General features: G+C 46.9%; 1 protein-coding gene across 2 annotated transcripts in view; it reads left to right on the forward strand.

The window, feature by feature from the left end:
* The first annotated feature begins 9,196 nt into the window (after nt 1–9,196).
* The window catches only part of JARID2 (jumonji and AT-rich interaction domain containing 2), a 231,057-nt gene continuing 225,977 nt past the window's right edge, over nt 9,197–14,276 (forward strand). The window contains exons 1-2 of one of the 2 annotated variants that reach the window (XM_052647857.1): nt 9,197–9,277; nt 9,999–10,202. In XM_052647857.1, the coding sequence (XP_052503817.1) occupies nt 10,158–10,202 (45 nt within the window). In that variant the 5' untranslated portion in view covers nt 9,197–9,277; nt 9,999–10,157. Of the gene's footprint in view, nt 9,278–9,788; nt 10,203–14,276 lie in introns of those variants that run through there. The other variant, XM_052647856.1, reaches the window with a different exon arrangement.

Raw genomic sequence — 14,276 nt, forward strand, 5'->3', positions numbered from 1 at the left:
GGTCTTCCCTCTTTGTATCTGTGTCTTAATTTCCTCTTCTGATAAGGACACCCGTTTTGCTGGACTGGGGACCACTGTAATGACCTCGTTTTAACTTAATTACCTCTCTTAGGTTCTATCTCCAAATACAGTCACGTTCTGAAATACTGATGATTAGAACTTCAACATTGTAATTTTTGTCGAGGACACAATTCAGTCCATAACAACAGCAGACAAGTATCATTTGTCAGATGAATATATCCACACCGATCTTGAGTTTTAGACTCGCTTTATGAAAATGTCTGGGCGTGTTATGTTACTGAAGGAACATGAAATGTTTCATTCCGTCCTCTCTCCTCTTTGGCCATTTCACAAGAGAAGTGCTGGCTGCGAAGTAAAATGGAGATCTCTTAAGTGGCACTTGTCAATCAGTTTCACTTCCTCAATAATTGCAACTTCTTGGTGGGAGCTGACCTCTTTTAAAAGAGCACTCCAGATGCAGAGAATTATTTGTGAACAAAGCGATCGCTGGCACAGTGTCAAATTCCATTCATTTATTTCAGAGGCATTTATGTACCATATGGAGGTACTTAGCTAGGTAAGGGCTAGGTACCTTGTAAGTGGGTGAATGGAGAGTATAAGGAAGGAGATTCTGATCATGTCTCAGGCCTGGAGAAACCTGGGACAGCTGCAGGCATATTAACATGGCTGAGGGCTTCCCTGGTGGCTCAGCAGTAAAGAATCTGCCTGCCAAGGCAGGAGACACAGGTTTGATCCCTGATTCAGGAAGATTTCACATGCCTCAGAGCCACTAAGCCTGTGTGCCACAACTATTGAGCCTGTTCTCTAGAGCCCGGGAGCTACAACTACTGAGTCCACGTGTTGCAACTACTGAAGTCTTCGCACCTTGAAGCCACGCCAGTGAAAAGCCCACACACCCCACCTAGAGGGTAGTCCCTGCTCCCCACAACTAGAGAAAAACCCACAGGGCAGTAAAGACCCCGCACAGCCAAAACTTAAATAAATAAACATGGCTGAGAAATTTCCAAGGGTCTGTGCTGTAGTCATTTCAGAAAATCTAGGCTCTTTCCTCCTGGTTTTTCCTGCCCTCTAGGTGGAGAGAATTTCTTGGGACCTAGTCTGGGTTCCAAGTTGCTTGGGTGATAAGGATTCTCCTATCAGTGGGGACCCTAATCTCCTCTTCAAACATACTGACCCAAACAGAGTGCCTTCAGTGTGACCTGTGACTATCTACCAACCTGTCAGTCTGTCTATCTTTTCATAGGTTTTTGATAAGCATGGCTGTTCATGTATCAGGAATACAGCATGACCTATTGCTCACAATTTTTGCAGTGTGCGTCTATGTAAGAATTTACTGCTGTACTTAAAATTTTCAACATTAACCATGTGTAAAATTAGTCTGATTATAAATTACTCAGATTAGTATTGATTGGTATAGAATCATAGAATAGTAGATTTGGGAGGGCATTTAACCCACAGTCTCCTTCTTCACAAGAAAGTAAGGCCTAGCAAAGTGACTTGTCCAAGGTCACAAAAGAACTGAGACTGAGCCCCAAGCCTTCAGATTCCTAGTATAATCTCACCTGTCAGTTCTACTATATTAAATAATCACCTTGATGGTATAGTTTTTCCTCTTTGTCTTTGTCTACAACTATAAATGCCTAAAACCCTCCAAGATACTGCACACTGTTTGAAAGCCCCTCACCTCCCTTATCTCACGCACATGTACACATGGACACAAAAAGGCACTGTCATTCTGTAGTAATAAAGGCCAGATTCTGACAACGAGGGTCCCTTGGCCTTGTCCTGGGTTTCCTGGACTTCACCTGGGTTCAGCGCCGCCTCCCTTTTCTGCACCCCAGGTGCTTTCACATCTGAGGACTCTTGGGCTTTACTTGGCTCCCTTGGGAGGACCGCAAGGAATCAGAGAGGGGACAGTGCAGAGTCAGAGGAGCATTCTAAGCAGGCACTGGGTACTCTTTGGAGGAAAGAATGAACGAACGAGTGAGTCAATCAATGAACAAGTGAAAGCGCAAAGGAAAGGGGGAAATAAAGGGAGGGGAGGCCGACCTGGATTCTTGAGGATGGAGTGGCGTTAAGGAATGGGGTCTCTTCTGTAGTTTGCTGGGAGGCTCAGGACCTGAGCAGCTCATGACCAGCCCTCAGCTGAGTAGAGCCCAGAAACCCCCTACTTCCTTCAAATGTCTTCCCTGACATCCCTTTCATGAGGGAAGACTCTTAGTGCTTAGTATGTGTGTTTTGAGGACAGGGTTCATTTTATTCAATTTTATATCCTTTGTTCAACAATTTTTTTTTTTTTCATGAATGCTTGACAACTGAAAGACAAACATCTGGAAATTAATAACCTACTAATTTCTAGTCACAATGTAACTGCTGATGTCCAGTTCTCTTCTATGTGTGTATGTGTGTACGATCAGAAAGAAAAATGGTCCTGGGTTTCTGTAAAAATACGGATGAATCTGGGATTTTGGAAACATTAAGATTTCAGAAAAGAACATAATCTCTGCAGATGTTACAATTTTGCAGGAGATAGGATCTGCTTTTGCTTAGCAGCACATGGAGCCGTGGGCAGAGCGTCTGATATGGATATTAACCAGCATTTCGACTATGTGTCTGCGAAAACCTCAAACTGTGGAAGTTGGGGTGAAGGAGAGGATGTAGCCCGGGGGCTGAGCTGGACTGGTCTGGAATCAAATGCACCTCTAGGTTTCCGATGGTGAACTGATACTTTTTTTTCCTACCTCCCTCCCTTCTGCAGCCCTGACAAAGCGAACTGATGATTCCTTTGGTAGGCTGTGATTGCTACCGCTTTTCTGCTGCCCAGAATGTTTTTCTCCCACCTCTCCTGATAACACATCATGCTCCACCCCCATGTCCATGGTGAGAAACAAGTTTTCTTTGGAGCCATCTTCACCAACTGCTGAGAGAAGAAAGAGCTGCTGAGATGAATAGAGGGAGAAAGAAGGAGCAGGAAGGAGGCAGGCGAGGTGAGAGCATCGCTAGTAGACCTGAAACTAGGAATCTGGACTCCTCTGTCAGATGAAGCAAACCCCTCCGCCCCCTTTTTTCCCTTAACTTTTTCATCTGGGCTTCATTTAATTGCAACAGAAGGTATCTTGGTTAATGCAATTCCTTCCCTCTTTCCCTGCCTACTTGTAATTCTCTCTGCCTCAGTTTCCTCATCATGGTTCCCTGTGGTTTCCTTGATCACCAATATGATTTCTTCCCCCCAAACACAGAGTGCAGTATTATTATAAACAGTAACTTCTATTTTTAGGAACTGCAGGTTTCCCGTCTTGGCTGCCTTACCAGAGAGTTTCTGAATCGGGGCCAGCTCTCTTTCAATAACATAAGACATAATCTAAGCAGAATAGTAATGATAGTCCAGAATTTTTTAGAAAATCCAAAGAACCAAGGACTTTCAGTGATTTGTCTAAACGAGGTCCACTCTCAACCAGGATAAAATATCATTTTATTGTGTCTGGTTTGTGCTCTGGCATTTAACTGAAGCTTAACAAATAAGACTGTAAATTCAGGGACAGGAAGCAGCGAATAACAAAAAGAACTAATGTCTCCTTGACATCACTCACTCTTAAGAAGGCTGTTTACTTCTCAGTTTACCTCCCAGTGTGTTTTAAAATACTCTTGCAAATCTCAGCTTGAAATAGCTGTTCTACCTTCTCTCAATAGAAGCCCCCACCTTCTAAGTACACTGGCTTATAGTTATTTATAAACCTGATGTCAGTCAAAGATTATTTTGTATATCCCTCCTCCTAACTCTCTTCTCCCTACATACCAAGATAGACCTATATAAAATTAGAAACTTCACATAAAGGATTCAGTCACTTAGATAAGAATTATTGTCAGCAATCATTTCTGAAGCATAAATTCATCATATTGGGTGAAGCATGTCTCTGAGACTGTTACATGGATACCAGCTCCTTAAAAAAAAAAAGAAGGCTTCTGTGGCCAAGGTAGTTTGGAAAACTATATGCCTCTTAGGGATTTTAAACTCTACAATAAAGTACCTTTGGGTAAGTTAGAAATTCCAAATCTTTTCCTCAAAGAATCCTTTGCTTTCAGTACCTGGTAACATTTCATGGAATAATGTGTCTTGAATCACATTTTTGAGAACGAGGGAGGTGGCCTACACACAGGATATGGAGGCAGGAGGCCAGGGTTTGACTCCTGGCTGTACAACCCTACTCGTTATATGACTTTGAGCAAATCAGAATCTCTTAATATTTCATTTTCACATTGGAAGAGTGAAGATGATAAGACCCATGTTAATCTGAGTTGTTTTATGGGTTAAACTATATTATTATTGACTGTTCTTTAAGCACTATAACAAGCTATATAAATGAGGTATCCTCAGATATCACAGAGAAATATAAGGTTGTATTAGCCAATTAATTGTGTATAAGTATATAAAGATATTTGCCCTAGTAATCCTTACCTAACAATTATGTATTTAAGTCTACCTGGGGGGGCCAGCACTGAGAGGGGAACAAGGAAGCATAGTCCAAAGGTCAAGGTAGGATTAGAGCAGGTTGGATCCAGAAATTTCTTTGGTGATAACTGAATTTAACCCTTTCATTTTATGTATGATGAAGTGAAGGCCCACAGGGGTAAAATGAATGGCTTAAGGTCACTCAGGATTAATGTTAGGAATATCTGATTCCCACCCAGTGATGGACATTATTGCCCAACGGCTGCCTCAGTATGAGACAAAACATGGCCCCATGAAATTTTCAATCTAATGAGGTGAGACATACAAATGATATAATCAGAAAACAAGATGATGTGGAGCAAAATTTAAAAGCTCAAAAATGGGGCTGAAGGTAACCATTTGAGATGAGGGATATGTTAATTAGCTTGACTGTAACAGCCATTTCAAAATGGATTTGCATATCCAAACATCGTCTCATACCTTAAATACATATAATTATTATTGTTTCGAAAATAATTTATTTTGGCTGCGCTGGGCCTTAGTTGTGGCACTCAGGCTCTTCCGGGCGGCCTGTGGACTTTTGTAGTTGTGGCATGCTTGTGGGATCTAGTTCCCTGGCCAGGGATTGAACCCAGGGCGCCTGCATTGAGAGTTCAGAGTCCTACCCATTGGACCACCAGCAAAGTCCCTGTAATTTTTATTTTTAAAAAATGTGGCTGAAGTAACAGGGGCAATGAGAATTCAGGAGTGAGGAAGCCCAGTAGCCAGGCTCAACTGGAGGTGAGACGAGCTGGGGCCTTAAGGAGTAAACAGCACTGTGTTGAATTTGGATACTGAAAGAGGAAAACCAGTGGTGCTTCAAAACAGAACTGGAGATGATAAGTCAACAGAATAAGTGGCTGCCAAATTTTAAATAGTCAGGCATTATAGTTTGGGTGAAATATACATTAGTAAGCATTACTGGACACTTCCAAATTCTGAGAAGTTTCCGGAGCTTTAGAGAGAATATGAGAAGTAGACAACATGGTCTCTGATTTTAAAAAGCTTATTTCTTTATTTGGAGAGGAGATGGGAATATAAGACAAAATTGGAGAATCTAAGCATGTAAGTATCTTATACAGAGGGCAGTAGGGGAAGATGGGCTGTTAAGGCAGGATTTCTGCAGAAGATGAACCCTGAGTTGTTTCTTAGGAGAACCTTGGAGTTGATTCATGTTTGAAAGCACCTAAGATAACTTGTGTCATTCCTTGCATTAAGAGGGAAGTTTCAATATGCATATAATGTAGGACTGTGCATTATTCTTTTGTCCTTGGTCTTTATTAACTTTTTAATTCTTTCCTTGTCATTTCTTATAGGAAATCAAGTGGAGGGCTAGACTGCTTGATTCAGTATGGTCACTCATACAGATGTGTACCCAGACGAGTAAGGGCCTGCTTTTATTCCTGTCTGATTTGTTACCTCTTCCTCTTTCACATCCATCATGTTCCCAGTCTTCCTATGATGGATAATTGACCTAATTAAGAGTAAAAAAGGTAAGATTAAAGGAATGATATTTAGACTCTGCCCCATTAGTCACCATTCCCTCCAGCTAACCAGTTCCCAAGTCCTGTTGACTTTTGACATTCTAAATATTTCTCAACCTGTTCTCTGCTCTCTCTGCTCTTTCCTCTGCTGCTCTATTCAGATCATAACCATTTCTCATCTTATTTATGCTAGTACATTGCAACTGGTTTCTAGCTCTTCCTGCCTCTCTTTTCTTCAATCCTCAACTTCATCTCTCACAATCAGAATCACTTTTCAAATACGCAAAGCCGCTTTATCCCTCTAGTGAAAATCCTCCTGAGCTTCTTTTTAGCTTACAGGCAAAGTCCAAAGTGGCATGCAGATCCTTTCTCGTTCTGGCTCCTCTTCACCTCTCCGTTTTCTCTTTGGTTACTTCTAAAGAAAACTGAGTCCCATCCATGAGTGTGGTTTTTTTTTTTAGGTCTCAAGGATTTTATTTTTTGAATGCAGTAATGTTGCTTAGCATACTTTAAACTGCTGAACTCCTATGCATCCTTCAAAACTCCTTCATTCCTGGTCACCTCAGTAATGTATTCCCTTTACCACCTTTTCATAGTTCAAATACAGTACTTTTCAGAGGTATCATAATCAGTCATGAATCTGCCTTTTCTACTGAGCCGTGTGCTTCTTAACAAAGGACTTTTGAGTGCTCTCTGTCTTCAGATGAGATCAGTGCTGGCATGCAGGTCCTGTAGCAACACTACACCTAGTGAGGTCTTCCCCCACCCTCCTATCCCTCACACCACGACTTGAAGAGGTCAAGATAAGTGCTGAAAGAGGTTAAAATCATCAGGAGAAAGAGTGATAATTCACTGATAGAGGACGAAAAAGAGGGGTAAAAAGACAGGAAAGGTAAAAGGAAGTTCATCAGGAGATAGTTGCTTCCACAACAGGAAAGGCTTTCAACCCCTAAAAAGACCAGTCTATTTTCCCTTTCAGGGAAAACAACATGAATGTTATCCAAATCTTTTGGAAATGAGCAAATTCCTTCCTTTCGCTTGCCCTCCAGCCTCAACTAGAATGGTTTTTATGTGGTGACCTGGAGTTGGTAGCTCAGCAGGGGAGTTCTCCGCCTGGGGATGGAGAAGCCTAGCCTCAGAGGCTAGCTGAGAGAACCTAGAAGAAACCCACCTTTGTTCTTAAGAATTTTGCCTGGGGAAGGGCAGATCTGACATTAAACCTCCTGAGAGCTGGCTAAAACCCTGAGTGCGAAGTGGAGGCTGCCAGTATACAGGTCATAATAATCAGAAAGTCTCTTGAAACCACCTCATTGTAAAAAGTCACTTGTATAAAGTCACTTGGGTGGCCAGTATGGAAAAATGGAATCTGTTCTATTGGGTCCTTCAGGATATGTGCCATATGAAGGCACAGTAGGTCATTTATTTTAATGACTGAAATCAACATATGACACATTATTTCAATTTTGAAAGCAGATCTTTTAAAAAAAGGTAAAGTCATAATTAAAAAGCATTTTAAAATAGCACTTTATTGAGAATTCCCCTGCGGCCCAACCGTTAGGACTCTGATTCCACTTCAGGGCCACGGGTTCCATCCCTGTTCAGGGAACTAAGATCCAGCGTACCATGTTGTGCAGCAAAGGCAAAACTTTATTCGATTCACGGAAATCTTTTAATAACGTGTCTGTTTCTTAGCTGGGCTAACACTATTACATAATCCACTCCATAAGATGTGATGATCACTAATTTGTTGATGAGGAACTCGACCAGCTCAGAGAGGCCATCCCGTACCTTTTCGGAAAGGGCCCTGGGTGGTGTGACAGGTCTCTCACCTCCAGTTTCTGAGACCTTTCTAGACACTCCTCAAACACTTCAAACACTGCTGTGGATAAAACCTAACGATTATGATACTTCCGACATAAGGAGAATCTAGGGGATGGGAAGGAGAATTGAATGTATAGGAATGAGTATGAAGGCGTACTTAATTTCACTTCTCGTTTCTTAAAAGAACTGCCCGAGAGGAGATCCTTTAAAACATCACTGCTCTACATATACGGTGCGAATAAGGAAATTAACAATGCAGACTGGCTAAGAGAGACTTGAAGTAGCTAATAAGGCGAAGGCCGAAGAGATACACCGGGACCGCCTCCTTCATTTAGATCAACGATTAAATGAGCACAACAGGGGGCAGAGGCAGGTAGAACGCGGGTTCTCGCGTGGCTACCGCGGGTGGTATTCCCGGCAATCGGCGTTCCAGACGCTTCCTCGCGGTGTGCGGGTCTGTGTGGCTCGGACTCCATATTCCACTCGTTTCCCCTCAACGTTGTAGCCTCGCTAACAGGCACTCCAGACGCAACAGACGCCGGGACCAGCCAAGATCCAGCGCGATCTCTTAAAAGACGGTGATTTTTTTTTTTGTAGGAGGCGGCGGCCGGGGCTTCCCTTTTGGGGTCCCCCCACCCCCGACGCCGTTCTCGCCCGTCAGGCCGCGTGCCGCGCCGGGAGGTGGCCTTTCCGCGAGGTGACCTCGGGCTCCCCCCGAGCCCGACCGCAGCACGCTCCGTGTGGAGACGCGAGGCGGTGTCCTGAGGTGACACCGGCTGTGCCGCCGAGGCAGCAGGCGCCGCCGATCAACTAGTTCGCACCGAGGATTCCTCTTGGTGCGTGGCCCAGTTTTCCTCAGGACGGGCTCCAACCCCTAGCCGACACCGCCCCCCGCGCCGCCACGCTCCGAGGCCTTCCCCTGGGACGCGGCGCGTCCCTCCCCCGCCGCGCGGCGCGGCGCGCGCGCGATTCCTCGATTCCACAGGCGGTTCGCGCCGCGGGTGGGGGCGGGGCGCGCGGGGAGGGGGCCGGCCGCCGCGGGGGGAGGGGGGCCGCGGTCGGGGGGCGGGGGCGGGGGCGGGCCGGCGTGGGGAGTTCCTCGCTCGCGGACCACACGCTCTGCGGGCCAATCCCGAGCCAGCCTCGCTCAGTGTCACACGCGGGACACGTCCAAGCGTTTGTTGGCAGGGCCGGCGAGGGGGGCGGGGGCGGGGAGGAGGGGAGGGGAGTTGAGTGACAGGCTTGCGGGGCAGGCTGGGAATTGTAGTTCCCAGCGCCCATGGCCATAGCCATTTTGTAGTCGGGGGACTACAACTTCCAGAAGATCAAGGGGACCATTCTAAGGTGCCCCGGGAATAGGCGGCTCTCCCCGGGGCCAGGAGTCCTGGGGCGCTGGCACCCAGCAGCCCGGCTGCAGGTAGACACGAGGCGTGGCGGGGGCTAGCGTTCTGGCGGCCGAGGGGTGAGCGGCAAGCTGGGGAAAGGGGGTGAGGTGGAGCGACCGAGCGTGCCATGCATTGAGCTAGGGAGCCTCTCTCAATTCCAGTCTTAGGCTTGGCGTGGGAGCGATGCCTGCGGGGTGGCCCGGGAAGGGTTTGTCGAGGCCTCTCGGGTATCTCGTCGACGGGGCCGTGAGGGTCCTCTGGGCTGGGCCAGGGGCGGTCGGCACCGGAGTAGGCGGGCTCCTGGTGGCCCAGCTGTGGCAGTTTTCGGCTGGCGTCCGGCGGGGAATTATCCGAGGAGCCCTAACTTGTATAAAAGCAGAGTCCATTTAAAGTTGGGCTGGATAGCCTCTATCTCATTGGTTAGGGGGCTTGGAAAAAAGAGACTCGGCGAGCCCTCGCTGTGGTGCTGCCGCCGCCGCCGCCGCCGCCGCCGCTGGAGTTGACTCTTCTGCTCGCACTGCTGCTGCAGCACAAACGTGACTTCCAACATTTTTTATTTATCTTTCCCTTTTCTTTTCCAAGATGTAACTACAGCTCAGACACTAAGGACCTTCACGTTTCGCTGATGTAGTTTTTGGAGGAAAAAGGGGGGGGAGTGAAGGGCGTCGGTTTTTTTTGTGTGTGTGTGTTTCGGGGGAAATTTTCCATTATGAGTGTTTTACTAAAGTGAATTTTTTTTTTTGTTTGCTTCGTCTTTGGCTTTTTTTTTTTTCTTCCCAATTTCGGATTTATTTCAAGGCGAATCGGGCTTTGGGGAAAGAGGAAGAAAAGTCGGATTACAAGATCAGCCTCCACCAACAACAATAAAAACCACCAGGATATTTTTTTGCAAATTTCTGACGGCTTTAAATTCATGAAGCAATTGTCCCCTTTTGCAATCAGCATTTGGATCTCAGAATGAGCAAGGAAAGACCCAAGAGGAATATCATCCAGAAGAAATACGTAAGTGCTCCTAACAACACATCCTTTGACTTGTAGTTTTAAGCAATGGCTGTGAATGTCAAGTTTATGGATAATTCTGCAGCTGAAGGGTTTGAAACACAGCGTCCGATAAGGCTGTTTCTTTCTTTTCTGAAAGAAGGCTTTTCAGGCAAAGTCGTGTCTGCCTAGTTTGGATGAAAAAACAGATTGGTGTAGCGATACCTCCAGTGAATAAATTGACCTCGAATGACACAACCATAATCTAGTTTTAGATGAAAGGCAGGGGATTTTGGTGGAGCCTACTCGGGGAGGTGGGGGCTGCGGTAATATAACTAAACTGCATTCTCGGGCGGATTTGTCCCCATATTGCACTTTGCATGCAAATGAGTGTTATTATTATTAATGTTATTTGGGAAATCGTGTAACGCGTGTGTGTTGGAAGACCTTTAAGTTGCAATCGAGGGTCCGATTATGGCGATCTTGTTCCTTGCACTGGCACATCAAATTTAATATATGTGGTCGTTTTGGCTTATTTGGTTCGCGACATAAACCAGTTGGGAATCATGTTACAGGGAATGCATTTGTTGGGATTGACTTTAATAATGGGACTGGTTTTGTTTAAAAATTCATGGTTTCCAGTTTTAGGGGAAAAAGACATAGAATATAGTTAACGTTTTTAAGTAGGCATGTGAATGTAAATGTGACTACAATTAATTTCTCCCAGTTAACTGGGCTTCTGAAATTTGGTGATTATTCCGAGATTTAAATGGTTTGGAATAGTTAAATTTGTTTTGTGCATAGTACAGCTACGTTTTGATTGGCATGGGGAATGTTTTTGTTTTGTGTGTGGTGGCTTTTTTTTTTTTTAAGTTTGGGGGGAGGGAGAGGAGGGGGGACCGAGGATTAACCAAATATGCACTCGAGTGATCGGTGATTAGCTGCATGCTTTAAATCAAAGAACCCATTAAAAAAAGAAAAGGCCGAATGAACACACATTAGGAATAATGCAATGTTATAAGAAAGTTTGATTTAACTCGGGTGGACAAATTGGTGTTAATATTTTTCCTTTTTGAGCAGTGTGATGTGTGTAATGGGAGATGACCTTCGGGGCACTGGTTTTGTAAAAAATAGATTTAATGGAAAAGCTGAATACCTCTTCTTGAGGGCTGCTCCTAACCTAGACACGTAAACTTCAACTCTGAAAGAAATGCAAGGTTAAATAATCAAGCCCAACTTAAAACGCTGCTCCCTAAAGCATTTAAGAATTAAAATACATCCGCATTGCAGAGGGCTGAGGAGAATGCAAAAGACTAGTTTAAACTCGGGCTGTAGAAACTGCAGGGAGACGGGCTTGCCTGCGAGCGTGGACGCCTTCCCGGGGCACGTCCGATCCGGGTGCAGCCACAAAGCAAAAAGGGGGTAGAACTTGGACCAGAGCCACCCTCGCTCCCACCCCAGCCCTCGCTAAGTTGGGGAGCGGCGTGGGGTGGGATTTTTTGTTCCCGGTGGTCAGCGGATTGTGTCGATTCCGGGCGTCCGGCTGTCTGCCGGTGTCTGGCGGCGGCCGCAGGAGGCAGAGCACGAGTTAACGTTCGGGGAGCGGAGCCCGTGTTCCCGACGTGCTCAAGCCGGTGCGGCGGGGGCGGGGGGGGCGGTGCGCGGGGGTCGCGGCGGGCTGGGCCGGGTCCGGGGCCGCGCACGGCCTGTAGAGGGCGGGCTGCGGGCTGCGGGCTCGGGGCGGGCGGCGCGGGCTGGCGGGCGGGCGAGCCGGTGGGTGGGTGGGGCGCGGGGGCGGTGCGGCCGGTTCGCCTGGGGAGGGGGCGGCGCGGCGCGCGGGGCGGGGGCGTGGCGGGGAGGGGGCGGGCAGCGCGCGGCTGCGGCGGGCGCCCCCCAGCGCGCGCACGGCAGAGCATGGCGGCGGCGGCGCGGCCGGCTCCCCGCGGCCTGGCCCGCCGGCTCCCCGCGGCCTGGCCCGCCGGCTCCAGTGCGGGCCCGGGAGCAACAGGTTAAGCCGGCTAGACGTCAGCGCGCCCCCTCCCCGCCCCCCGGTTCCTCCCCTGCCTCGCGCCGGCCTCCGCCCCCTCCCTCCGCCCCCAGCGGCTCCGGGTTCCCGGACGCTCCGGCCGGGTTCTGTTGTCATTGTGACGTCACAAAGGGACGGGCCCGGGTGGAACCTTCTCCTCCTCCGTGACGTCAAAAGTCGGGCGGGAGGTTCCAGCGCGGCGGGGCTGCGGGGGCGGAGGGAGCGGTGCGGAGGCGGCGGCTGCCGCGCGGAGGGAGGAGGAGGAGGAGGAGGAGGAGGAGGAGGAGGATGCGATCCGCCTCGGCCTTCCGCCCGGAAGCGCTGCACTGCCCTCCAGGTGAGCGCTGGGAGCCTCTGGTCCCCTTGCGAGCGCCCCCGACCCTCCTCTGGTTCTATTTCGGGGGTGGGCAGCAGGGCGGAGACGCCTCCTGTCTGTGAAAACGTTTTCGCTTCCTCTGTTTCCAGGTCTGCTGACGGCTGTGGCGTTATTGCGGTGGTGGTCGTGCTTTCTCGTCAATGCGTTTGCAAAGCAGGGGAAACTTCAGTGGGGCAGCTTGGCTTTGCAGGAGAACCGCGTGATGGGTTTGGCCACCTTGTCACTTTAAGTCGTGTTGGGGATGTCACGGCAGGACGTGGCGGGGTGATGCTACACAGCATCAGCTGTTGGTTTTTCTGGAAGCCTTGAAATACCAGAGTGGCACTTGTTCGTTATGCCAGTTCTAGACCTATGGAGTAGTTTAGGGGTTGGGGCAGATGAAGAGCAGTCATCGGTAGGTGTGCTTGGAAGAGCACTGGGCTGCAAGTCTAAGGTGTCCTTGGCTCAGTTCTTCAGAACGAGAGCACGAGGGGCGGGAAATCTAGGTTTATTTATTCGTATGTAAAATAGAAAAAGTAATACATGCTTTTGCCTTTTCACTTTATCTGAGATCGTGTGCGTGAGATGATGTGCGTGGAAGATGTAAAACTATGCTGTTTCTGTGTAAGACGAAATCATTACTTGAGCTGGTGGAAGGCAGCGCATTTCCTACAGTTGGTCTCAAAAGCCTTAGCTGCCTGCTGCGTTGCCATTTAGCTTATTGTTTTAGCAAAACAGAGTTTGGGGGTGGGATTGTAGATGGCAGGCTTTGGGAAAATGATTATTATATTTCATATTAAATGACGTCTTTGAAAAACTCATAAATTGCAGTGTAATCCTGTCTTAATTGCTGGGCACGATTCCCACTACAGTACCTCAAATAACTGAAAACATTTGCCTTTCAAAGCCCCAATCCACTTGGACAATAAAAAGTTACATGTTTTGCTCTATGGGTATCTTATGCCATTCCTGTCACTCCACTGGTTGGTTATTACTGTCGAGTGTAACAGATAAGATACCTAGACTTAAAAACTATTTGATATTTGATGCTTTATAGAAGGTGTGAGTTTGAAATAAAAATCTATGCCACATGAAGATATGATTCATGCAGTTAGCAGGAAAACAAATTATCAGTTTGATTTCTAGGACAGCTCAAGAAGAATTTGAAACACCAGGCTGTAAATTTTAGGTATTTAATTTTCTGATTTAAAAGTGCAGTATGATTGAAAACTCTGGGAAAAGTTTGTGTTACAAGATTCAAAAGCAAAGTTTGCTATAATTGTATAAAATGGTAAAGAGAAAAAGTAGAACTACACCAAAATGCAGTGATAGGATTTATAAGTTGGTTCCCCCCACCCCCACCAGTTTTACACCCAATTGATTTATTTATGGTTCTGGGGGAAAAAACGTGCATACCTTATTTAATTGCTGTATTTTTTTCTTTTTTGAGCTGTTTAGGTGGCTTGCTTTCTGCCTGTCTTTAGTAGTGGAGAAAAACCATTCTCTTTTTCACATAAGTCTTTGAGCAGAAACAGTTTAGCAACAATCGTCATGTGGAGAGATTATGGAAGGAATACTCCTGTCAAGAGTCCAAAGTGTGTTACTGAGATTTAAAAAGGAAAAAAAAAATCTTTAAAAAGTGATCCAATTTATGATTACCTGGGTTATTATTACTTTACTGTAGACAAGTATCTGACTTGTGTGTCCCCCACAGCCA

The sequence above is a fragment of the Budorcas taxicolor genome, chromosome 11 (assembly GCF_023091745.1).
Source record: "Budorcas taxicolor isolate Tak-1 chromosome 11, Takin1.1, whole genome shotgun sequence".
Taxonomy (NCBI): Eukaryota; Metazoa; Chordata; class Mammalia; order Artiodactyla; family Bovidae; genus Budorcas; species Budorcas taxicolor.